Below are 26,045 nucleotides of genomic sequence, written 5' to 3' on the forward strand. Positions count from 1 at the left end.
GATGACGGACGGGACAGAGGATGGTTGTAAGCTTAGTGTAAATCACCAGCACCCGAACATAAGACATTTGAAATCCAGCTCATCCTGGCTAAGACTAGTTTGCCACAAGGTCAAGACGGGACGGGACGGATGATGAAACGTCATCCGTCCCCAAATCTGACTAGTACATAAAGTCGTTCTGTTCAAAATCTGTTCTCGCAATGGCAACTCGCAGACGATCCTCGGCGGTCAGCGATCGAGGGGATCGACCGGAAGAACAGATCGATGATGGATCGAGCTATAACGATCGGAATGAGAGATTTGGAGGTTTAGATTGCTGGTTATTCGCTTCTCAGCGGAGATTATGGTTTCTGTGCCTGCTGTTTCGAATTGTGAATTCGTTGCTGGTGCAGACCTACTTCAATCCAGACGAGCATTGGCAAGCTTTGGAGGTCGCTCACCGTGTTGCCTTTGGGTAATGCTTGTTCTTTGTTGCTTTGTCTCCTCTGTTGGGACTTTTACAGCGGATGTGTTTTCGTATCTTGACGTTCTTCGTGATTTTGAGTCTATTTCTTCTCCGTTTTTATGGTTTCTGCTTCTTATTATCGATATTTAACTGTTTTAAGACTAATGAGATGCCAACACTTAAACAATTTTCTGTTGCCAACACTGTTCTGACGAAATGCAGAAACTTCGAGGATATAACATGAAAATCTGAGATTTTGTGTCTGTTTCCTTGATTTCGTACCATGTCTTTCCCCTTCGTTTAGAATTTTTTTCTTCTCCATGATTATGATCTCTGTCACTTCATTTCTAGAAATTCCTCTTCATGTTCCATTTTTTCCTCATTTCTGACTCCTCTCTGGAAGAATGCAGATAATTCGAGGATACATCATGAAATTTGGAGATCTACTGCCCATTTCCCGACTTTAATTTTTATTATGTTTTCCGTGTGTGCCATCCAATTGTTCCATCTGGCATTTCCTCACAAAAATCTTTACAGCGGTACTATTTTCCGCGTCATGGTGTTTTCTCGTCATTTTAAGACAAATTTTCTTATTTTTTATGATTTCAGGCACAATATCGTCAAGCTTTTATTATTTACTACTTTCCTCATATAGTGGGTTGACTTTAAAATATTCATGTTTCCATTTTCCACTTCCCACCAGGCACAATGCTGAAACATTCAGGAATATGGTGAAATTTTGACATTTATGGTTCGTTTCCTTATTATTATGTTGTTAATGGACGTGGAATGGTGAAAATTATAGGTATGGCCATTTGACATGGGAATGGAAGGAGGGTATCAGAAGCTATCTTCATCCGATGGTGTTCCTCTTGCTCTATAAAATATTGTATTTCCTCCACTTAGACGATGTGCCCTGGGTTATGGTAAGATTGTTCTTCTGGATTTATTCTCATTATTCTATATTATTATTAATATTATTATTTTGATGAGAAACAGTGATAACCGTGTTCTTTTCCTGGATCTAGAATTCAAACGCCCGTCAACTTATTACAGACGTGTCCAAACTAGATGTTTTAGAATATGTTTTTTGTCTTCCATTTCGTGAGCGAAAATTAAGTGCCTTTTTCATAGGAAATTTTTTACTGAATCCGAGTATTCATTAAGCTTCAATTTTGGGAATCGATAGAGACCTCGGTTAGGTTTCCATTGGGGAATAATCTTGGAACACGTTAAAGGTAATTGACAAAAGTATCCCTAATATGACTTTGGAACCATATCAAAAAAAAAATTACAATCTTGGCGTACAATATTAATCACTTTGCGACTTCCTGTCTTTGTCTATTATTATTTTTATTTTGGGGCGACTTTTTAAGCATCTATTTTCAATGGCACCTTTTTGTATGTTTTTTAATCTGTGACCTGATAGCGAAAACTGTATAACTCTAGCCTCAACATGTTAACTTATTTGATCTTTTACCTTTTTTTCAGATTAAATCTCCTAGATTGCTGCAATCTTTTTTTGCATCTTTTGGGGATCTCTACGTCTACAAACTTTCTTATCTCTTATTCAACAAGAGTGTTGCTCAATGGACTGTATCCTTCCAATATTCCGTTTTTGCTTATTTTTCTGTTCAGTCTCTCAACGAATTTGGATTCCCCTTGATTACTTCTCCTAGCTGTTTTGCCAATTGACATGCTGGTTTATGTTTTTCTGTATTCCAAGAACATTGTCCAACAGTCTGGAGACAGTGCTTACTGTTGTCAGCGTATTTTATTGGAGTTGTAACGACTCTTCATCTGGAACAGCATGCAGCAGCTCAAGGAAGCTTGCTTTGTTTATTTCAGCGGTGACCTGCATTATAAGGCCCACCAGCGCTATTACCTGGATTTATCTTGGGATCTGGGAATTTGTCATGGCTAAAGACAGATTTAGATTCTTCCTCTTTGAGGTTATCCCGATCGGGTTAGTATAAGATTTTTTCGATTTATAAATCATGTGTGCCTTTATGGATCCATTATTATTATCATATCAATTGTACTTCATTACTTTTGCAGAACGTTGTAGAATGCCGTACATAAGCCATTGAACTTTCTGCCTGTGGGGGTTAACCATTTGAATACCATCAATCTTCCCATAATGAATAACTCGAATTTCGTTGTGCCTTACTAAGTTCAAACACTTGCTATCATTTATCAAATATTCTCAAAAAAAATCATTCATCAAATCTGGTCATGGTTTGGGTCCTAGATCTCTTAAGAGAAAGGATCTTAGAGAAGGAGCGAGAGACAGATTGAAAAATATGGAACGCCAAATGACAACAGCCTTTAAGGAAGGACAACTTCAAGTCCCCCCCTTATTGGAGAGCTACATGTATTCATAGTGGCAAAATATCCAAAACACACTTGGTAGATGTTTGGCCACCAGGGTAACTTGGTCAAGTTGAGTCTGTTTCTATCAAACGGCTATACATTCTAGAGATGGAATAGAATAGTCTGGAACCCGCCATGGCTGTGAGTGGCCCTTTTATTCCTCATCTATCCTCAACGAAGTTCCTTTACTTACACAAGAGGAGATTTCTCAAAATGCCCGTCTGGATATTCAGGCCCTAGTGTGCCCCATTTGCCTGGGTTCATATTGGATATTACAGTGCATGATATGACAATAAGGTAATATCATCGCTTGTATGAACCCTCGTTGCTGGTTCTCACGTCCCTCAAATTTCTCAGATTCTAAGACAGAAGTTGTAGACTCACTTTCTCTCCAAAGATTATCTTATTGCAATATTTTGTGATATAGATCTCGGGAAGGTCTCCTCCAGGGATGGATCTTTGAAGTGTAGAGAAGGAGATCGACCGATAAAGGTAGAGGAAAATTGGTTACAGGCCAGGATCTGTGCCTGAACCTCCTCCAAAAAGGTCTCCCAGTCGATTTATTGACAACTTCTTTTCTTCCCTTCTTATGGGAGGGCTGCATCTATTTTAAGGGAATTAACGTAAAGAAAAATTATGAAAATACCCCGTATAAAGTTTAGGGATTATTACATTTTGCTTCGTGAAATAGCCATGTGATGAGTGCCCAACTAATCTTTTGGCGTAAGTTTTCTGATTTTCAATCTGCAAATCTCAGAATGCTTGGACTTCATCTGATGTGATGTCTCCCAATCAATGTCATTACCACTGATTTTTTCTTCTTTAATCAGGGCGCTTGGTCTGGCAATTGGATGTGCGATAGATTGGTTAATGTATGGTTCTCTGGTTCTTGTTCCCCTTAATTTTCTTAAATTTAATCTTCTTTCTTCTGGTGGAGACTACTACGGTACACACAAGTGGCACTGGTATTTCAGCCAGGGGTTCCCTGCTATGTTATTTACGTTTCTACCCTTTTCATTAATGGGAGTAATCCAGTCAAAGAAATGGAAACTATCGGGTCTGATACTTTGGGTTTTGGGAGTCTACAGCATCCTTGGTCATAAGGAATTCAGGTTTGCACTTTCAGATACTTTTATTTTCCAATTATACATAGATATGAATAAAAGTCTTACCATGAACTTCTAAGCTTTAACTCTGATATTTTAAACTTTAAAAACCTACAGTTGATGTTTCATTCATATTGTTCTAGATTGCAACTGTCCCTTCAGAATGTATGGTCTTGGGTGCTGTCTTGTGGGGATTGGTGAATGATACGGTTATCATATGACACGTTCCTATTGGGACATACTGGCTTCAATGTAATTTCGATGATGAAATGCACCAGTTCTGTAGAGATAGAATGGAGTTGAAAGGGAAACGAGAGAGAGAGAGAGTTATCCGGGTGAGGAGGAGAACAGAGGTAGGTATCCACCGGTGACAAACCACCTGAAGACGCAGTTGAAGGGAAGACAATCACAAGAGACGGGGATCGAGGTTGAGACGAGGTTTAGTTGTAGAGTGGAGAAGGTTCGAGCACTTGCAATGACAAAACACTTTCTGGCTGCCCTCCTAGGGGGAGACCATGCAGTAAACATTAAAGACGATCAGATGTGATACAGTGATATGATCCCTAACCCCTCTTAAGGGCAGTCGCGTCTTTTCCCTTCTTCAATCTCTTTCTCAGGTAGGAAGTCCCTGGCAGTTCCTTAGTCCCTGACAGCTCCTTAGTGTCGTCTCCATTTGCTCGCCCACCCCTTTATTGGGTTCTTGCCGCAGCATTCTAGTAATGGCATGTACGGCCATTACATTCATAAAATGTCACATGCGTCTGCATGTGATACACTGGTTCCTTTCTTCTTCTTCTGGATGTATTTAACTGTCAGTAATGTATCACCTTTCTTTTTTCCTTCGACGATTTACTGTAAAACTTATATGTGGGTTTATGACTTCATAAAGGATTCACATGTGGACAATTTTTCGATCAGGAAGTTATTTTTGAAAACGGAAAAATACGATCGATTGCGTTCGAAAATGGAAGGTTCGACAAAGAAGACAACCTCGAGACAATCGTCGGCCGAGCCCATACCAAGATGTCCGGCTAGCAAGGAGACGTAGACTGAAAAGCCATTTAGTCACAACCGGAGAACCGAAAACTGGAGCATGCATCTGACGATAGCTGAACTGGCTGGGAAAATAGAGCTTCTAACAGCACAGAGACAAGGGGGGCAACATTCATCCCAATTATGAAATGCATCTCTTGGAATGTGCATGGGCTCCTCGATGAAGGGAGACGTATTGTGGTGGGAGGGTATTTGAGGCAATGTGGGGCCGACATAGTCTGGTTGCAAGAGACGATGCTGGAGAAATGCGATGCTAAGGCATGGAACTTGGTGGGATGAGATTTCCTTGAGGGATATGTGGCAGTCAATGCATTTGGTAGATCTGGGGGATTACTGGTGGCTTGGAATACATCAACTTTTGCCAAGGAGAGCTCTTGGAAGGGTCAGCACGTGGTGGTCGTAAAATTGAGGAGAAGAAGTGACAATTTTCTATGTATGGTGGCCTCAGTTTATGGCCCATTTCTTGCGGCCTGTCGACATAGGCTATGGGAGGAGCTGGACGATGTGGTCTCACTCTTCCAAGAGACCCCAATGCTGGTTGGAGGAGATTTCAATGTAATGCTAGAGTCAGGGGACAGGCCAAATGGAACTTTAGGGCAAGAACCAGGTTTGGCGGAGTTTTGGTCTTTTATCTCAGGCGTGAGTATGCAAGAAATTGGGCCGACAAACTGTACCTACACATGGCGAAATACGAGGGGGCCTACTACTTTATCCCGTCTGGTCAGATTTCTCTGTTTGGTGGACCTCCTCGAGAAATATCCATTGGCCGATGTGAGCGCACTTCCTAGACCGATATCCAGACCACGTCCCAATTATCTGGCAGGATAACGCAGGCCACAATGGACCCACGTATTTTAAGATGGATAAGTCATGGTTAAGAGAAAAAGTGTTGAAAGAAGAATTGAAATCATGGTGGATGTCTCAACCCGTCCAAGGCACCTCCACGATGCAACTAGTCAACAAATTGGCAAAGCTTCGCCTTCACCTGATAAGCTTAAGAAAAAGATCCAAGAAGAAAGACACCATCGAAGAGATGAAGCCTTGTCAAAAGTCCAACAACTTGATGCCACAAAAGATACTCGGAGTTTGACAGACGCTGAACGCAACGAGCGAAAAACCTATAGAAAGGTAGTGGAAGAAGAGAACAGAAAGCTAGAGATAGATTGGAGGCAACGCTCACTGCAACTTCGGCTGAAAGAATGGGATGCCAATATTCGGTTCTTTCACTTGGTAGCTGTTAAGGATTGATGCACTAACCATGGGCCTAAGGCCATGTAACTGTAATAGAATCGTTAGGGTAGTAAGAGAACTGCTAACTCCCCTTAGAATGCTGCTAATGGACCCCTGGAAGGCCCATTAGCAGCCCAGTAATGGTCCACTAAGGGCCCATTACAATCCCACTAAGGACCCATTAAGGGCCCATTAGTGAAGGCCCACTAAGGGCGGGAATGTCAGGCCCACTAAGGGCCTGATATGTTCTGGGCCTGTCCTGGACAGGCCCAGAGTCCAACGGCTAGTAAAACTAGCCGTTGGACCCTCCAACGGTTTCTTGTTTAACAACAGTTACTTGTTAAACAAGTAACCTCTCTTTTGAATTTGAAAGGGCCTAGTGCCCTGGATTTTTTGTGTATAAAAGGGGAACTCTTGGCAGTAATAGATCATCTTTTGTGCCCCAACTCTGGTGTTCATCTCTCTCTCTCTAATTCTCTCCCTAGCTTTCTCTCTCCTCGGATTACTCCATTTCACATTAGCAAATGGAAGGCAGTGCTCAAACCAAATACTTCATGTGCAAGTGGGGGATCGGAAATTTGTCAGGTCAAAGGCTGTCGGAGGAGCATTGGCAGATCACTTCAGATCGGTAACTAGAGGAGGGGCTGGGAACCAATGGAGATGGAGCGGAAGGAGCGCTTCCAAAGTGACACAAGAACAGCAAGACGAGCTGGTAAAGCCATTCCACGTGAAAGAGGTGCAGGAGGCTATGCAAGGATTAAATGGAGAAGGCGAGCCAGGCCTCGATGGTTTCTCAGTTTTCTTCTTTAGTGAATTCTGGGAGGTGGTCAGGTCTGAGGTGATGGGCACATTAGACGAGTTCCGGTGGGATAACTTTGGCCTGAAACGACTCAACAGATCACATCCTTTCTATTGCCAAAGTGTCCAGGTGCCATCAACGTTGGGGACTTTAGGCCCATCGCACTGTCGTATTCTATATACCTCATCATTGCCTAGGTACTGGCGAACAGGTTAAGGGAATAATTGGGGACTTAATCAGTCCCATTCAGTCGGCATTCATTCCAGGTGGCAGCTGGTAGATAGTGAGGTAGTGGCAGGAGAGATTGTATCAACATGGAAGACAAACATGACTAAGGGCATCGTTTGGAGGGTTGACTTCGCGAAAGCATATGACTTGCTTGATTGGAGATTTTTATGGTCTGTAATGCAAAAGCGTGGTTTCCCCGAATAATGGTTGGCTTAGGTGAGGCGGTGTATTTCATCCCACTCATGCTCGGTCATGCTCAACGGCCGAGCCGAGGGGGGATGGATCCACCCACAAGGGGAAGTTCGACAGGGTTGTCCACTAGCACCACTGCTGTTTGTCCTTACTGTTGACAGTTTGGCCACCTGCACCACAAAAGCTTGTGAGCAAGGCCTTTTGAGGGCTTTCAGACGGCAAGCTACCCAGAGGGTATCCCATTGCTACATACAATATGCAGATGACAACATTTTTCATGAAAGGTTTGGTGAAAGAAGGATGTACCATGTCGGCTTTATTAGACTTATTTTCTGACTTCTCGGGGTTGCAACTCAATCGATCCAAGTTGGCTTTTGTGGGTTTTGTGCTTTCTTCGGAAGAGGAGCAATGCGCCATTGCACTAGGCACACACAAGGTTCGATCCCAATGAACTACTTGTATCTCCCACTAACAGGGAGGCGTATTTTAGTTGCGGAATGTCAACCAGTGGTCGAGAAAGTGGAGAAGAGGCTGGAGGGGTGGCAGAGAAAAACTCTATCAAACAGGGGTTGTCTAGTGCTCTTGCGTTCAGTGCTTTCAGTAATTCCTATATTCTATTTATCGGTATTCAAAATTCCAGCAGTCGTGTTAAATCGGCTGGAGGGTTTGATGAGAAGGTTCTTTTGGGGAGGCAACAGCAAGGAGGCGCGTGGGGGAGTGGCCCTAGTAGCGTGGGAAATCATAAGTAGACCAGTGAAGCAAGGAGGACTGGGGATTCTTCATTTGGAATCCATGAACTTGGCCCTGCTGTCAAAATGGGTGGAAAGAATTGTGTCATCAGCAGAGGGACAAGTCTTCAAGGTCCTGATGGACAGGTATGGCTCCACAATGGATTGGGAGACGCGCTGGGCTAGAGTTAGGGGGGAATCTGATATGATCCACCACAAGGTCTACATCCGCAAGCGGGCCGGGAACGGACACACCAAAGTACCGGCCCATGACCCCCCTCTTCCTACTTAAGGGAGAGCACCACCAGGAGACAAGTAGGCAATCAAGAAGTAAGCATCCTCCCATCCTTTCCCTTGTCTCCCTCTCCGGGCCTCTCTCATCTCTCTCTCTCTTGGTGTGTAGGTCGACGCGCCTCTTCCTCATCGCGGAGCCGACAGACCACCTTCCCCCCTCCGGCCATTCCCGTTTCCCTCTCTCTCTCCACCCGGGGAACTTCCTCTCCTCTCTCTCCTTCTCTCCCCTGTGGAACGCTTAGACGTTGAATCGTGCTATTGAATTGTTGAATTGTTGAGTACAAGGCGAACTACACGATACGTCCGCGGAGGAACGTATCAGAATCCCCCTTCTAGAGTGGCCTACGTCAAGTTATACCCCACATCCGTGAGTTTTTTGACCCCAGACTGGGGGACGGGGCTGATTTTTTGTTGAACTCCATGCTAGGGCTTAGAGGAAGGAGAAGAATGAATTCCTTAACTAGAATGTACATGAGGAGGGGTATATATACCCTAGGAGAGAGAGAGAGGAGAATATGAGTTAGTGATAAGTGAGGGAGCCTAGTGGGTTTATAGAACATGACCCACTAGGAGAGGCCTCTCACTAACAGCCCCCCGCAAGCGAGGTGGGCAGCCGGTTGATGAGATGAGTACTCGTCAGAACGGCTTCCCCCCAATAAGTCCACGGGACGTGGTAGTCCAGCAGGAGAGTGCGGGCAGTCGACGTGACATACCCAATACGCCGCTCGGCAAGGCCATTCTGCTCGGGCGTCGCCACGCAAGACGTCTCGTGGAGAATCCCATGGGCGGTGAAATACGAGGTCAACTCCTGGTTGACGTAGTCCCGCGCATTGTCGGACCGGAACCGCTGAATAGTCCGGCCAAACTGAGTCTGAAGCATGGTGCAGAAGGCTTGAACAGTCGAGGAGACGGCGCTCTTGGACAGCAACAAGTAGGTCCACGTGTAACGGGTGGCCTCATCAACAAAGATCAAGAACCACCGGTGTCCCTTCAGGCTGGCCTGTCGCGACGGACCCCATACATCGCTATGAATGCGATATAAGGGAACATCACTGTGAGAAGTCGACGGAGGGAAGGAGGCCCGGCGATGCTTCGCCAGTTTGCATGCATCACAAGCAACAGAATAGAGGTCCAAGCCAGTACACAATGTCGGAAAAAGTCTTTTCAAAACATGGAAAGACGGATGCCCGAGCCGCTGGTGAGTGAGTAGAAGCCGCTGCCGGCGCTGGTCCTCGACCGTCAACAAGCACCGCTGCACCGGGGTCCCCGACCGCCCCCTCTCGTCCAACAGCAGTAGGCCATCCGAGCGCCTAATTCGCAAAGTCTTCCCCACCTTGTCAGTCAAAAAGATCCCATCAGACTGAATGTGGAACGAGCAATGGACCGCATCGACGAGTCGCTGCGGTGACATAAGTAAGGTCTGAAGGGACGGAACATGAAGGACGTTGTGAATGATACCAAGGCCATCCACATGGATCGACCCGATACCAGTCACGCGAAGTCGTCCCCCATCCGCCGTGTGGACAGCTCGACCACCAAGGTGCCGCTCGTAGGACACAAACCGGTGGTTGAACGGGGTCATATGCTCTGTGGCCCCAGTATCAAGCACCCAGGTGGTATCCGAAACGAAGGGAGCTTGGAGGGCCGAGTGTCCACAATACCACTGATCTGACTTGGGAAGGAAGAACGCACCGAAGTCACTGAAGTGAGCCACGGTAGGCTGCGAAGAAGACGCGGTCTGCAGGGCAGCCAGCTGGGAGCTGATACGGGCAAGTTCGGCAGTCAGCTGGTCATTAGTCATGGCTGGATGGCTGGAGCTAGAGGGCGACGGGGCCGGTGCCTGGGCAAGATGGGCTCTGGCTTTGCGGGACCGGCGAGACGACGAGGCAGGAGCTGATGACGACGAGGGGGCGGCCTCTGGATCCCGGGTACTGTCCAAAAATTTCTTGATGCACCGGGCCTCAAGATGATTCGGCTTGCCGCAGTAGGAGCAAACCACCGGTGCCCGAGAGCCCGAAGAAGGCTTGGGCAGCAAGGGAGGTTGCTCCGTAGGGCGGGACAGGAGGGCAGCACTCTCGCCGGGGGACTCGGCAGGCAGGTCCAGCAGCGGACGTTGACGACGAAGGCTGCTTTCAACCTCCGTCAACTCCTTAACCAGACCATCGAAGTCCGGAAGAGGAGTCTGGGAGTGAAGAGCCCGGCGCCGGACATCCGCATATTCCGGATTCAGCTTGTCGAGAAATGACATGTAGCGGAGCTTGAGAGCATGGCGGTCGGCGCAGTCGGATCCCCACCGGCATGTAATAGTCCACCTCGCGCCACAGGGCTTGGTGGGCAAGGCTATAGTCCATAATGGACATGGTGCCATGTCGGAGTGCACTCGCCCGCTCGGCCAAAGTAAAGATCTTCCAGTCATCAGCATCATGCCCGCAGTAGCGACGGGCGTGCTCCCAGATCTCCCGCGGAGTTGTCAGGTGGAGGAACTTGTCATAGACCTCCCGAGAGAGAGAGTGAGTCAAGGGCCAGGAGTGGACGAAGTACTGCTCGGGACTCCAGGCCGGGAAGTGCGGGTCCGTGACGGGGAGGGGCTGGCAGGTGAGATGTTTCTGGAGCAGACGGCGCGCAGAGTGTACTCGGCGAACTTCAGCCACGCGACATCAAGTTCGGAGCACTGAGGCGGCAGTTATCCGGGCGGAGGGAGAGGAACACCGATTTTCGGCGGGAGTTCCCGGGCAAAGTCAGCGCGGTGAAATCTGCTTGGGTTGGCGTCAGGGCGGTGGATGCAGACGGATCACTGCCCATGCTGGAGGTAGTCGACATGACGGCAAACAGCAGCAGCGGCAGCGAAGAACGAACACGGTCCGACACTGCTGGCGGACAGTAGCTGCTGGCGGCGCGCGCGCGGCGGCTGCTTGCGGGCGGCGGCTTGCGCGCAGGCGGCTGCTTGCGGGAGGCAGCTGCTTGCGGGCTGCTGGCGGGCGCGTCGCGCGGGCGCTCCTTGCGGGCGCTGCTCGCGAGCGGCAGTGCGCGAGCGGGTGCTGCTTGCGGGCGGCGGTTCGCGGGCGGCTGCTCGCGGGCAGCAGCGATGAACGAAAAATGCCCCCCCCCCTTTTCCCAAATCAAGGAAGCAGGGAGAGGAGATCCGCGAGCAAAGAACAGATTGAGAGGGTGATGGTGAGAGGGAAGGACACCACAAGGGAAGAAGAAGAAGAAGAAGCCCGCACAAAGGCTTAGGGCTAGAGATGGGGATCAAGAGCTTTGCTCTGATACCATGTTGAACTCCATGCTAGGGCTTAGAGGAAGGAGAAGAATGAATTCCTTAACTAGAATGTACATGAGGAGGGGTATATATACCCTAGGAGAGAGAGAGAGGAGAATATGAGTTAGTGATAAGTGAGGGAGCCTAGTGGGTTTATAGAACATGACCCACTAGGAGAGGCCTCTCACTAACATTTTTACTTCTGGACGGTTAACTGGTCCAATCAAGGGACCATGAAGCTGAAGTTTCCAAGACTCTTTGCCCTAACAATGAATCCAAATGCCAAGGTTGTTGACTGTTGGGAAGGGGCTTGGGTCCCTAACCTGAGAGGGGCATCATCGGATCTACGATTGGAGGAGCTATTGGGGATGCAAGAGATCCTTCTACCCTTAACCCTGTCAAGGCAATCGCGAGATGGTTGGGTATGGCGGAGACAATCCTTCTCGGTGAAAGATGCATATTTGAAGATTCGGGGCGAAGGGGGGGCGACTCGACAATCAACAAGACATGCCACACGCTGATAAAGCAAAAAGTTCCCCTCAAGGTGCGGATCTTCAGCTGGTTGTTAAGGCATAGAAAGCTGGTCACACAGGTTCTCCGTATGTGCACAAGTGACGAAGACGAAGACTGCTCCCATTTGTTTTTCACGTGTCAGTTTGCTCAGAGAGTATGGGCATCACAGCAGATCCCAGGGTGGTTATCTCCTCCGACGAGGCATTTTGGGCCTCAACCACACTCGGGAGACCCAGAGCAGACTGGAGTGGGGGGAGGCTGCTAGCGACATTATGGGCGCTGTGGCTACACTGGAACGAGGTGGCGTTTAAGGGGAGGAAGCCTTCGGTGGAGAATGTCATCCACGACATTCAGGCGCTAGTGTCATTGTGGGTTGGAGGGGGCAGAAAGGCAGACCCTTTTTTGGGTCTTGATTGTATATGGTCTGTACATGACTTTTATTTTAATGGAATCAGGTAGACTACCGGCCCTGGGTGGTCTTCCATATTTTCGTTCAAAAAAAAAAGTAGTTATTTTTGAAGAAAAATGTTACGATGGATAATTATTTGATTTATTATTGAGGATCTAAATATTAAAAAGCTATGAATGGAAAATCCAACATCGATGCTTCAGATTACTGTTAAATTTTCAAACATATTTAAACCTCATCATTGTAGCCATTTATGACACTTTAATAATGTTAATAAAAGTATTAATGAAAATTTTAATTCCAAAACTTGAATTTCTGTTGTCTTAATTCTTAGTGTATTAGAGAGCCACAACGTGGAGTGTTTTTTGATGAATGCCGATCATACAAAGTAATGAGTATGTTTGAAAATTTTCTTTTAACTGTTGAAGGGGGCAACTTTCAGGTTTGTTCTACCTGTGCTTCCACTAGCGCTAGTTTTTTCCGGATACTTTCTTGCCACTGCTCCTGCTCCTAGCTGTCACCTTCGTAAACAGAGAAAATCATCTTCGTTCTACCAGCTATGCCCCTCAAGAAAGACGTTGGTACTTTTCCTAATCGCAACAAATGTTCCAATGGCTCTTTACATGAGCTTAGTCCACCAGGTGATCTTTCGTCCGTTTGATTTACAGAGGAAAAGTGATGGAATCTTATTATTACTGTTTGATTTTTTTCTTCCTTATCGTGACAAATATGCCTATTGCTCTTTACACGAGCTTAATGCTGTTTGATTTACTGATAAATGTGCTGTGATCTTATTATGCTCTGAATTACTTATTTTCACTCAGTCGTTTGAATCTTCATCTTTATTGCAACGAATGCACCTATGGGCTATGGCCCTTTCCATGAGCTTATTCCACCAAGTGTTTTTTTTCATCTGTTTGGTTTACAGCTAATGTACTCTTTTCTTATTTTTTATGACGTGAATTACTTATTATTGCTTATCCGTTTGAATTAATCTTCCTTAATTGCAAAAATGCACATATGGCTCTTTACAGGAGCTTAATCCACTTGGTATAATTTTTTATTTGTCTGATTGACTGATCAATATGATTTGATATTGCTTATAATGCTATGACTTATTGTTATTTATTTTTTTGCTGCTGATAAATATGCTAGTCAGAGAGGGAGTGAAGATGTGATGAACTTTTTAGCTCATGAGGCTCGTGACGGTAAGGCAAAGGCCATTCTCTTTCTAACGCCATGCCATGCTACGCCATACTACTCCACGCTACACAGAAATGTGACCATGCAGTTCTTAGATTGTTCCCCGAAGTAAGCTTTTCAGTGCTCTACATAGAATTTCCCTATCATATAATTCCCTTTTCTTAAGATCAGATCAAATGATTTGATCTATTGGTCAACCCCAATCACGATCTGATTGATTCAATCGATCATATTGAGGGTTGAGATTAGATCATCGGTTGATCAAATCAATCTGATCAACTGCCGACCCTTGTTAGGCATATGAGTTGGCAATCAGATCAGATTGGATCAAAATGATTTGAAAGCGTTGATCAGTATAGTTCTGATCATGATCATATCAATCTGATCTGATTGATTAGATTGATCCAATCAATTTGATTAAAATCCTGATCAACTAACGAGTCCTCCCAGGGATTTCCCTACAATAGATTTACATTTTTTCCCTAATTGGTTGTTCCTTCTCGTACCCCGCTTTGAGAAGAGAGCCATGGATCATATCAAGTCGCAGGGTTTGATCAGTATTAAATTCATATCAACCTCTGTTAGGCGTAGGCGCTGGTAATGGAATCGGATTGAGTGGAATCGAGTTGAAAGACTTGATCAGTATGATTCTGATTGTATCATATCAATCGGATTCAAATTTTGATTGATTAACAAGTCCTACCTGGAATTTTCCTACCATAGATTTACATTTTTTTCCCTAATTCGTTGTTCCTCCTCATACCCAGCTTCGAGGGAGCCATGGATGAGTCAGATCGGTTCATGAACAATCCTAATGCGTTCATGTCAGAAAAGGCGAAAAATTGGTCTTTGCCAAGTCATATCGTCTTTTTCGAGTCTGAAGAAAAGCAGTTGAAAGATTTTCTTCTTTCCTATTCATATTCTGAGGTACGCAAGGACATATTTTCATTTTATTTTGATCACATCCTCACGGCCAAAGAAGCAAATAACATTCTGCCATGATTAATTATTCACATACATTTACAGTCCATCTATGGAAGATCAGAGGAAGCAAGGGAATAACAGTTAAAACCTTTAATATTTAAGGGTTCATTCACTAGAGTACAATGTATAACTCTTAAAGTTTGATAGTAAATAATAGAAACTATATAAAACTTTTTTTTCTTGTCAAAATCCTCGGATGTCATACTGAAGCTCAGTGAGAATAATAGCTGCATTCTGCTGATCTCAATCACTGCTAAAACTTCAATTAAGTATTGAAGAGTTCATCAATTACAATGCGATGAATTAAGACTTAATTTTTTATCTTTAAATAATATAAAATGTATGCCATTTTATTTTCAATTGTTTAATCCCCCGGTATCAATCACTGAATCTCGTCCCTGCTTTTCTCAATGAATAGTAATAAATTTTGCATTACTTAGGAGAACTGACCGACATGAACCTCCTTCAACATATAATGGTGCAAATGCTCACCTTAATTCCATTAGTATTTCGCTAGCTTGCATATTAATTCCCATGTATCTATGAAATCTTAACAACTTTGCAGAATAGTGATTAAATTTATTTCATAGACGTCTATAAAGATGTATAGAATTATCCATGGACATTTTATGAAGGGGAATACGAACTTGACGTTAGACTTCTACCTGCGAAACTGAGAATATGACTAAAGACTCGTTGAAAAATGTTTTTGGACTATTTTATGTGGTAAAAGAATTTCAAGAAAGTTTTCGATGATTAATCCCCTCTACATTTTTGGCAGGTGAAAAGATTTTTCCATGCCCACTTCAAAGTGGACAGAAATCTTCAGGCTTCTATCGTCGTGTATTCTTTGGACGAGGAAAAACCAAAGTCGTGAGTACTGCGACCTCCCTTCATTTTATTCTTTCTCGGCAGGTCGTTAAAATATATCCTTGAAATTAAAAATTCAAGAATCATGCATGAATAAGACCCTCCAATTTCCTTTCACAAATTCCATCGCTCTTATTTTTCTCTCTATCCCTCTCTGATTCTCTCTACTGCGGTCGTTGCCAGTTGCAGCCGTCGCAGCATCTATCCCTGCCTGTTGACACTGTCTTTACCTATTTGCTTCCGTCGGTACCCCATGGCTACGTGATAGGATCCTAAACCTATCTAGGGGTAGTTTCGTCATTTAGCCCACAGGGGCATTTCAGTCATTTGGCAATTATGTATTTCCTTTAAATAGGGATGCCCTCCCTTTAGGGGGGCAGCCAAGAAGAAGTTGATTGAAGTGAGGTCTTCTTGTCTCCCCTCTCCTCGTCTAGGTCAGGCCTTCCCCTCTCCCTCTACAATCCCGTTCTCGAGATCGAATATACCTCACCGCATCTTCAGGCGGCTCGTCCATGGCCGATCCCTACCCCCTCTGCTCGGCCTCCTCTCCGATCCTTCCCGTTTCACCTCTCTACCCGGGAATCTCTACCTTATCTCGTCCTCTACCGTCCCTCCGATACGAGCCTAGATCCGGGTTCGTATCACTACGGCATATCACTGCTACAGTTAACTTCGAAGTTGATTAATATAGTAGTTTTTACTTAGTGGGGTTAATGGGCCATTGGAACAATCCTGTCCCATCCCAACTCATCTTTCGCCTTGGGCATTGGAAGTGGACAAAATTCCATCCCTCCGACGAAAAGTTTGTCTTGTCCGGAAATTGTCCTGACCTATCTGCAATGCCTAGTCATGAAGAGAGCTTGCAAAGAATGTAGTCAACTTGCTTCGCCCATCAGAGCGACGACTGTGATGTTAATACAAATTCTGAGACCATGGAATGATGCATCAACTATGAGAAACTTATGTTCATCTGAATCGAATGTTTGTGGGATTCACTTCAAGGAAACTAGATCAGAAGGTTGACTTGATCAGACTTTGTGGTTTACCGTGCCATTGCTGTTGATGATTGAATATGCGATGCTGTTGACGACTGTGTGATTATAAGAACTCTGGGACCAAATGAAGGATAAAGGAAAGCTCCCTTCTTTATTATCACTATCTTTGGCAACAGAGCTAAACGAAGCCAAAAAAACCTCAAATTTCAGCAATTGTCACAGCTTATACCAACCAAGAAACTAAAACCTTCTTGATATGGTTTACTGGTCAGATTGGTCAAGCTGACCCCTTGGTTGACTAATCCCAATCTGACATCTTGAGAGTCTGGCCCCAAGGAAGGGTTGGGGCTCGCCCCCCGCCCATTTTTCATAACAACCCGAGAGTTCTTATCGGGGAAGATAGGTAAGACTGTTGTTGGGAACTCAGAGGAAGAGTAGGCGGGGAGGAGATACAAGACTCGACAACTTTTATAGCTTCTTGTAGAAGCAATAGAAGGGGAGGGTGTAACGATCCCCATGGAGATCTAACGAAATCAAGAAATGGGATGAGGGAGAGAGGAGAATGGGAGAGGGGAAAGAGGTAAGAGAGAACAAGAGAGAAAGTGATAGGTGAACAAACTCTCAATAACCTCCGAATCGGGAGTTCTTGCCCTCACGACAGCCGAATACAGCTACTCGTGCCAAGAAATCACAAAATGACCACTCATCAAAAGGTCTCTGATGACCTTACAAGAGGGTATATATAACCCTATGATTTTCAAGAATTGGTTATTACATCACGACTCTAACAGAGGGCTAAGACCATTTAATGGTAGAAGCCCTCAAACATCAAATGGCAAAAATGCCCCTAGAGCAAGAAATTACAAGAATACTCCTAGGTGCGATGGGAATGTATCAGAGGTTGACTTACCCGATCAGTCTAAAAAGGCTCAGAGAGACCTCGGTCAGATCTGAGCATCCAAACTGACGCACGGGTCGACTAGGCAGACACGTCCAAGCAGGTAGTCGGGTCGACCAGCCGTTCCGATCTAACCACCTGACCCCGACGAGGGTCATGATGAATCCTGTTGTGGAAGGAAAGAGGAAGATAATAACATGCACAAAGCTGAGTACATAGGTGGGTATGTATACCCTAAGAGAGAGAAGGATAGATGGGCTAATGGGCTTATAGAATAGGGCCCATTAGCCCATAGTAGCTAGTCTCTAACTAACACCCCCCCGCAAGCGAAGTATGGATATCTTCCATGCCGAGCTTGGAGACGGCACGTTGAAGAAGTGGGCGGGAGAGGCCCTTAGTGAGGACGTCCGCTGCCTGGTCGGCGGAGGCAACAAAATCAAGGTCAAAGATCCCTTCGTCGACTCACTCCTTGAAGAAGTAGCGGTTGCGCTCCATGTGCTTGATACGTCCCTGTTGTCCAGGGTTCTTGGCCAACGCGATCGTCGATTTGTTGTCGCAGTAGAAGTGAATCGGGCCGGCGTACTCCACGCGGAGATCGTGAAGGATGCCATAGATCCACTGGCCCTCGGAGGCCCCATCGGCGAGTGCGCGGTACTCGGCTTCGGCACTACAATGGGACACTTTGTCCTGCTTGCTGCTTTTTCAGCTGACAAGACTGCCAAAAACAAACGTGCAGTAGCCCGTGGTAGACCGATGATCCACAACGTAACCGGCAAAGTCAGCATCAGTGTATACTTTGACGGTCCGGTCAGTATTGCGAGGGAAGAGCAGGCCCTTGCCGGGGCAGCCCTTCAGGTATGCAAGAACCCGGTGGGCAGCCTGACGGTGAACCTCCCGGGGAGAATGCATAAACTGACTGAGCAAGTTGACGGCGAAGGCGATGTCAGGCCGAGTGTGCGTCAAGTAGAGGAGTTTCCCCACCAGTTGCTGATACCGGTGGGAATTCGTCAGTGGTGAATCCTCCCCTTTGCCCAACTTGACGTTGGGATCAATGGGAGTGCTCACCGGCGCACAATCGGTCATCCCAGTCAATGCTAGTAAGTCGACGGTGTATTTCTGCTGTGAGACGAAGATCCCACGAGGAGAGTAGGCCACCTCGAGACCAAGGAAGTAGCGAAGAAGGCCGAGGGCCTTGATCTCAAACTCCTTAGCCAAGGCGGCGCTCAGGCGGACAGCTTCAGCAGCATCAGACCCCGTGATGAGGATGTCGTCGACGTACACGGCAAGAATGGAGATCCCGGTCGGGCTGTGACGGAAGAAGAGGGAGGCATCTCCATTACTCTGAGTGTACCCTTCGGTCTTCAGAACGGAGGAGAACCGCCCAAACCACAAGCCATAGACTGCTTGAGTCCATAGAGAGACTTCCGCAGGCGGCACACGTGACCGGGGGGGCCGAGAGAATAGCCCGGCGGCTGCTGCATGTACACCTCTTCCGTCAGATCGCCATGCAAGAAGGCATTCTTGACGTCGAACTGGCGGATGGTCCAGTGGAAATGGGCCGCAAGAGCCAAAAGAAGATGGACAGTCTCCATCTTCGCCACTGGTGAGAACGTCTCGAAGTAGTCTACGCCATAGGACTGAGTGAACCCTCGAGCCACAAGCCGAGACTTGAGGCGTTCGAGAGTCCCGTCCGCATGATGCTTCTTGGCGTGGATCCACTTGCAGTCCACAGCCCTCTTGCCAGGGGGAAGTGGAACGACGTCCCTCGTGTGGTTCTTGAGGAGAGACTGCATCTCCTCATCCATCGCCGCTTTCCAAGAAGGAGAGGCGAGAGCATTGGCTAAGCGACGAGGAACAGGATCAGACTCGATGCGGGAAAGAAATAACCGGTAGGGAGGACTCAACCGGTCAAAGGAGATAAAATGAGAGAGAGGGTATAGGGAGGCCGTAGTGCACTGACGGACCCCTTTCCGTAGAGCAATAGGCCACCCCAACTGATCGTCACCATCGACAGAAGGAGGAGCGGAAGCAAGGGGGAACTCCCCGGGAGGAGTAGGAGACGACACACCGGATGAAGAGTGTATGTCGGCGGTAGGAGGGGAAGATGAGTTGGATGGAGACGAGGGCTTGTCACGAACAGGTGACAAGGGCGACTCACCGGGAGGGGACGAGGATGGTGAACCGGAGACCAATGGGAGAGGAGGAGTTGCCAAGGGGGGAGGGGCAGGAAACGAAGACGAAGTGGAGGACACGTCCAAGGACCCCGCAAGGGGAACTGAGGAAGAGGAGGCAAGGGGAGAGAGATCATGGAGGGAGGAGGGTGGTGTGGTGGTGGTAGACTCCACAATCAGACGGGGGGCCGAAGGGGCCTCATCCAGCGGAAGGCGTGATGAGGTAGAACAGTCCCCAAAGCAGGGTTCATGCTCGACAAAGGTGACGTTTGCCGAGATGAAGAAACGCCGAGAGGGCGGATGGTAACATTGATACCCTTTTTGGAGGGAAGAGTAACCCACGAACACGCACCTGAGGGCGCGAGCATCAAGCTTTGTCACGTCGGAGAAGAGTCATGGACGTAGGCCGTGCAGCCGAAGATACGAGGCAAGAGCCCCGTCCTCAGGGAAGCGTCCAGGAAGGCCGCAGTCATCCGGTCCAAGGGGCTGGAGAACTACAGGAGCGAGGTGGGGATATGGTTAACGAGATGAGTACTCGTCAAAACCGCATCGCCCCAAAAACGCCTAGGCGCCTTCGAGTCCAACAGCAACGTGCGCACTGTCGAGGTAACATAGCCGATCCGCCGCTCAGCCATGCCATTCTGCTCGGGGGTGGCCACACAGGAGGACTCTTGGAGAATGCCCCGATCGGGAAAGAAAAAGTCGAGGTCAGCGTTGAAGAAGTCCCGAGCATTGTCGGACCTAAAACGCTGGATGCCGCGACCGAACTGTGTCTGGAGCATGGTGCAAAAATGTCGAACATTCTGCGCAACCTCCGACTTCGCAGTCAGAAGGTAAACCCACGTATAGCGGGTAGCTTCGTCCACAAAGAGTAGGAAGTAGCGATGCCCTTCAGACTGGGCTGTGGGGCCGGCCCCCATACATCACTATGGACGCGGAACAGCGGGGTCGTAGTGTGAGACGGAGAGGAAGCAAAAGAGCATCTACGATGCTTGGCCAACTAACAAGCTTCACAAATCACAGTCTTGAGGTCCACGCCCAAACATAACGACGGAAACAAACGCTGTAAAGTAGAGAAAGGTGGGTGTCCAAGACGCTGATGCTCCATCAGAAGACGACCCCGACACTGCTCAGCCGCCGAGAGTAGAGTCCGGTGCACCATGAAGCACTGGGAGCGGCCTCCGTCATCCAGCAGCAGCAGTCCATTCTCCCGCCTAATCGGTGTAGTCCGGCCCACCTTGTCAGACAGAAACATACCGTCAGGCGTGAGGTGGAATGAACAGGAGACGGCATCAACTAAACGCTGTGGAGACATAAGAACTGCCCGCAGGTCGGGAACATGCAGGACGTTGTGGACCACACCAAGACCGTCCACATAGACTGCCCCGATGCCAGCCACACGAAGACGTCCACCCCCTGCCGTGAGAACAGTACGGCCACCATGATGCCGCTCGTAGGACACAAACCGGGCATTACTCGGGGTCATATGTTCGATGGCCCCCGAGTCAAGGACCCAAGTAGTATCAGAGACGACAGGAGAGTGAAAAGCCGTATGACCACAATACCATTCATCGAAGGGGAAGGAGTGGAAGACGCACCAAAACCACCGAAGTAAGCCGTGGATGGATTCTGCATGGCTGCCATCTGGTCACGAAGTCGGGCCAAATCTGCCTGGAGCTGATCCATGGTCACTAAGGAGGCGCTGGCGGAGGATGAGTCAGACTGGGCCACCATGGCCTTGCCGTCGGCGGCCTCTTTCTTCTTTCTCCAATCATTCAGGCGCTTCTTGCACTTGTTCTTCCCGGGGCCCGGTTTGCCGCAGTATGAGCAAACCGCCGTCCCAGCTGGTGGAGCAGCGGATGTGGGCGTAGGGAGGATAGCCGGGGGCTTGCCGCCGGAAGAAAGTGCAGACGCGGTGGGGGCAGAAAGCAGGGCGGTCGACTCGCCCGGAGGACCGGAGGAGGGAGTCCCATGGAGGAGAAAGTGACTTTCCTCCTCTTGGAGCTCCTTCACCAATTCCTCAAGAGCAGGTGGACCTTCTTTGCAGTGCAAAGCATGACGACGGACGTCATCATACTCACGGTTCAGGCCGTTGAGGAAGCCCATGATCCGCAAGAGGAGTACATTCTGGTACGTCTTCGACGTCGGGTCGTCGGGTGGAAGATAATAGTCCACCTCATCCCACATCTTGTGGGCAAGTGCATATTCAGAGATGGTCAGCGTCCCCTGACGGAGATTGCTGGCCTGACATGCAAGAGCATAAAGGCGCCACCAGTCGTTGTCCCGGCCACAGAAGCAGCGTGCCTGATCCCAGAATCCTTTGACCATTTTCTGATGCGGAAACCGGTCGCGGAAGTCGGGAGCCAGGGTGTACGCATACAGCCAGCCAAGGACGAACTATTCCTCAACGTCCCACGCCGCATGGTGTGGGTGGTCGACTGTAAGGGGCTCTTCAGTGCAGTGCTTGAAGAGCTGACGTGCCTTCAGGGCGGTTTCGACAAAGCGCATCCACTGAAGGAGATTCGGGTCCCGTAGGAGTGTCACCTCCGGGACCGATGGGAGCGGATGGGCCACCTTGTAGGACAAGGGCCTCTCGGCGAAGTCAGTCTCAGCGAACGGCATGTTGGTTTCGGTAGCGGCGTGCGGTGGCGGCTGGCGGCTGCGGCGCTGGCGCGCTGCGGCTAGGGCTGTGGCGCAGGCGCGCTGCGGCGGGCGGCTGCGGCGTGGGCGCGCTGCGGCTAAGGCTGCGGCGCGTGGCGCTGCGGCGTGCTGCGCTGCGGCTGCGCGGCGCAGCGGCTGGCGGCTGCTGCGTGGCGCGCTGCAGCTAGAGCTGTGGCGTCGCGTGCAGCGGCTGGCGGCTGCGGCGCGCGCTGCAGCTAGGCTGCGCGCGCATGCGCGCGGCGGCTGCGGCGCTGGCGCGCTGCGGCTAGGGCTGCGGAAGCGTCGCGCGGCTGGCGGCTGCGGCGGCGCACGCGGCAGCTGGCGGCTACGTCGCGGCGTCTGGGGCGCGGGGCTGCTGCGGCGTGCGGCGCGCGGCGGGCTGCTGCGCGTGCGCGCGGCGGTGATGTACTGCTGCGCGTGCACGCGGCGGCGGCGGCTGCTGCTGCAAGAGCGGCAGCGGCAATGTGCGGGCGATGTCAAACCCTAGGTGAGGAGCTCTGGAGCTCTGATACCATGTTGTAGAAGGAAAGAGGAAGATAATAACATGCACATAACTAAGTACATAGGTGGGTATGTATACCCTAAGAGAGAGAAGGATAGATGGGCTAATGGGCTTATAGAATAGGGCCCATTAGCCCATAGTAGCTAGTCTCTCACAAACAAATCCTTATTCCAGTTGACCATCCGCTGACATCGTTAAACCCCGTGGACTGTCGACTAGTCTTCTCCGCCTCCCATTTTTGCCAGCCCTACAAACCATTAATCTTTATATTGAATTAGAGAATGTACAGCGCATGACGTGAGATTGGACTCAAAAACTAATGAACAAAATCAGTCTAGTTTCTTTCTCAGCTTGAGAAATTCCATGGAACAAACTTCTGACTGTTCTTTAAAGCATCCCGGCTAATATTATTAATGCCGCCTTCTATTCGTCTTTGAGGATCGTCTTGCCTTAGTCGTAGAGGCTGGACGAGCAGGCATCGGCAGTACGCTTCCGTGTTTGATTTCATCGGCGTCAGCTATGTCGCTAAGCGCTATCTGCGCTTGGATGTAGACGGAGATATCTCTCACCTGTACTCAAGCGGAGTGATACAAATTTCTAGTATCAATTAGATTATTATGTATGAAGATAATAAATGGAGACACAAACCAAAATAACTGCCTTACCTCTTCCTCTAGATCCCGGATTTTTTCGTCCCTCAGTTTTAATGCTGATGTCTCCCTGCAATTAAAATATTGATAAATCCACAATACAAGCGATGTGGTTCTCTTGAATGAAGATGCAGCTGGCAGGTTATACGATTAATACCATCATTAATAAGATTAATATGAAAGAGATATATGAAAATAAAGGAAATAAATACTAAACATGTCAAGAGGCTGATGCAAAGAGCTATCCTAAAAGGAGTAAGAGTACCTTTCTTCGACTTTCTCGAGCTTTTCTCTGAAGAAATTTTGGTCCTTTAGGAGTTTCTCATTCATCTGAGTATCAGAAACAAATCATAGGTTTGAATCAGTATCACGAATGGCCCAGTTCGTATTCATATGAATAAAATATTTTCATTACATTCTCGTAGGGTCTTTTTAAATTATGAATAACCGCATATCATGACTGACAAGTAGAACATGAGAAAATCGGGTTAAAACATGAAGAGAAATTACCTCTTCAACGATTGTCTTTTCCTCATTTGCCTTCTCAATCTCAAGTTGGATGTCTTGAAGTTTCTCCGAGATGGCCTTTTCTACCGCTTCCAAAATTGTTTTTTCTCTTTTCTCCCGAGCCTCCGAAATCAAGTTTTCATAATGCTATTTCACAAGTAAGTTTCAGCAGGTGATTCCAGGAGGATGTAGTGCAAGTATTGACCAGAATGTGTAGATATGCGAGAAATAAAAACTACTTGCAGAAAACAGATGCTTGAATTGTACAAGTGAAATTTCATCCGAAGAAGAGAGGCTTTGGTAAGATGTTATTCAAACCAGCCAGAGAGAGATCCAGTAATTCGGTTCTCTTCCTCAAATCCAGAGTGAAGAGCAGGAAAAGGGCACATTCAGCCCCAAGGAGTTGTGTTTTGGTAATTTTATTGTTATACCCCCAAGGGTATCTTTGGCATTTTAGCCCAATAGGGGCATTCTCCTCATTTTCATTCATGCATGTTTTCCCATTAAATAAGGAAGCCTTGCCTTTAGGCAGGACGACAGCAAAGAAACATTATCAAAGGTGCCCTTGTTCAAAGAATTATTGTCAATTGTTTTCTAAATAATGCAGAAAATTGATTTGCATAAATTGTTTGAAAACAACGAAATAATGTTAGATTCAAGAGAGAGATAGTAGCCTGAACTGAAGAGTTTAAATGCTAATTTCAGCAATTAGATCAGAACTAGGCATCATATAGTAAAAAATGGTCGATTACCTGTCTCTGGTTCTCGAGCTGGCTCTCGAGTAAGCGGTTGTACTCTTCTACAATCTGAAATGGGACGTGCTTATTCAAAATAAATAAAGAATTGACGAGCACGAAATCAAACTCTGACAGAGAAAATTACAGCGTCAACTTTGCTGTTCAACAGTGCAGCAGACGTTTCAGAATCTCCATTGCGCTCCAAAGTCTGATCCATTTTTGCGCATCTGCTTCGGCTCTTTCCTTTTATCAACTTTTCTTGACTTTTGGACTGATTGAGTCTATGAACATAGGTATCGCCGACGTAATCCCAAATCCGCTGAGTTTCCAAGTGAAGTGAGTAGCAGTGTTGTTTGTCCTTCCAGTGCTGAACTGCATGCCCTTCCTTGTACCTGCGCAGATTGTTTAGAAAATTTGTAAGTTTAGCATGCATGCCCTATGATGTATATACTTATTTTGCTTAATTGAAGTAAACATCATCCACATAATCGTGCCCTTGAGGTAACAGAGTGCGTGGTGAGCAGCCTGCGAATGAATTACTCAGGATGCATCCTAAATTGACTAAGAACATAAATGGAGTCAGAGATATCGGGCCAAGTGTGAGCTACGTAAATAATCTTTCTCACAAGTTGCTGATAGGCCAGAAGATCAATATCTTAATCATCAGCAGTATGAATAAGCTTCGGATTGATCTCCATCACATTGAAGTCTTCGAATCTAGCTACACCGACCTACAAGAAGAACATTCACATTGATGTGAGTATATAATGATAGAAGTTATGTTGATATAACTTCTATTATCATCTCAGATGAGTTATGTTGATAGGAGTATGATCACTATCACATTGATGATAGCTGAGATCTGTCAGTCATTTGTGAATTTTGTTATTCAGGCTTGGGACACTGTTTCAATCCATACAATATGCCTTCTCAAGATGGCAGATTTGGCCAGATGGTTGGTCATATCTGGGAGTAGGCTTCATATAAACTTCTTTGTTCAATTCACCATGCAGGAACGCATTTTTTTACTTCATATTGAGTCAGTTCCCAATGATGACATGGCGCAAAGGGACTAAGATTACGGATAGTATTCAGAGCAAAAGTTTCTTGGTAGTCGATACCATATTGTTGCGTATATATCTGGGCAACCAATCTTGCTTTTCTGTCTGTTCAAGTTGATCATCAGCTCTTTATTTCTGTAGACCCATCTGTAGCCTATTGTGCATGTCCCTGCAACA

General features: G+C 47.3%; 1 protein-coding gene and 1 long non-coding RNA gene across 5 annotated transcripts; both read left to right on the forward strand.

The window, feature by feature from the left end:
* Nucleotides 1–185: 185 nt before the first annotated feature.
* Nucleotides 186–25,295, forward strand: LOC144712939 (Alg9-like mannosyltransferase family). 4 transcript variants are annotated; one of them, XM_078587367.1, is made up of 11 exons: nt 206–306; nt 393–454; nt 1,251–1,371; nt 1,937–2,041; nt 2,125–2,411; nt 3,649–3,930; nt 13,072–13,270; nt 13,789–13,940; nt 14,600–14,759; nt 15,598–15,689; nt 25,101–25,295. In XM_078587367.1, exons 1-11 carry the CDS (start codon nt 265–267, stop codon nt 25,225–25,227), a joined length of 1,629 nt encoding a protein of 542 aa, XP_078443493.1. In that variant the 5' UTR covers nt 206–264; the 3' UTR covers nt 25,228–25,295. The 4 variants fall into 4 exon arrangements, with proteins under 4 accessions (XP_078443490.1, XP_078443491.1, XP_078443492.1 ...); XM_078587364.1 differs by having other exon boundaries at nt 186–454; XM_078587365.1 differs by lacking the exon at nt 25,101–25,295 and adding an exon at nt 24,240–24,461 and having other exon boundaries at nt 186–454.
* On the forward strand, nt 6,602–8,732 carry LOC144712942 (uncharacterized). Its single transcript, XR_013583910.1, has 2 exons — nt 6,602–8,484; nt 8,558–8,732. It is a non-coding gene; the product is annotated as an uncharacterized LOC144712942 (long non-coding RNA).
* Nucleotides 25,296–26,045: the final 750 nt, after the last annotated feature.

Source organism: Wolffia australiana, chromosome 15 (assembly GCF_029677425.1).
Source record: "Wolffia australiana isolate 7733 chromosome 15, ASM2967742v1".
NCBI classification, from domain to species: domain Eukaryota; kingdom Viridiplantae; phylum Streptophyta; class Magnoliopsida; order Alismatales; family Araceae; genus Wolffia; species Wolffia australiana.

What these genes read in the sequence shown, in the direction of transcription:
- LOC144712939 (XM_078587364.1), top strand. Translation starts at nt 201, where the DNA reads ATGGCAACTCGCAGACGATCCTCGGCGGTCAGCGATCGAGGGGATCGA. An exon ending in GCTCACCGTGTTGCCTTTGG is followed by an intron (nt 455 to 1,250) that starts GTAATGCTTGTT and finishes TGAAAATTATAG; the next exon opens with GTATGGCCATTTGACATGGG. An exon ending in ACATGAGCTTAGTCCACCAG is followed by an intron (nt 13,271 to 13,788) that starts GTGATCTTTCGT and finishes TATGCTAGTCAG; the next exon opens with AGAGGGAGTGAAGATGTGAT.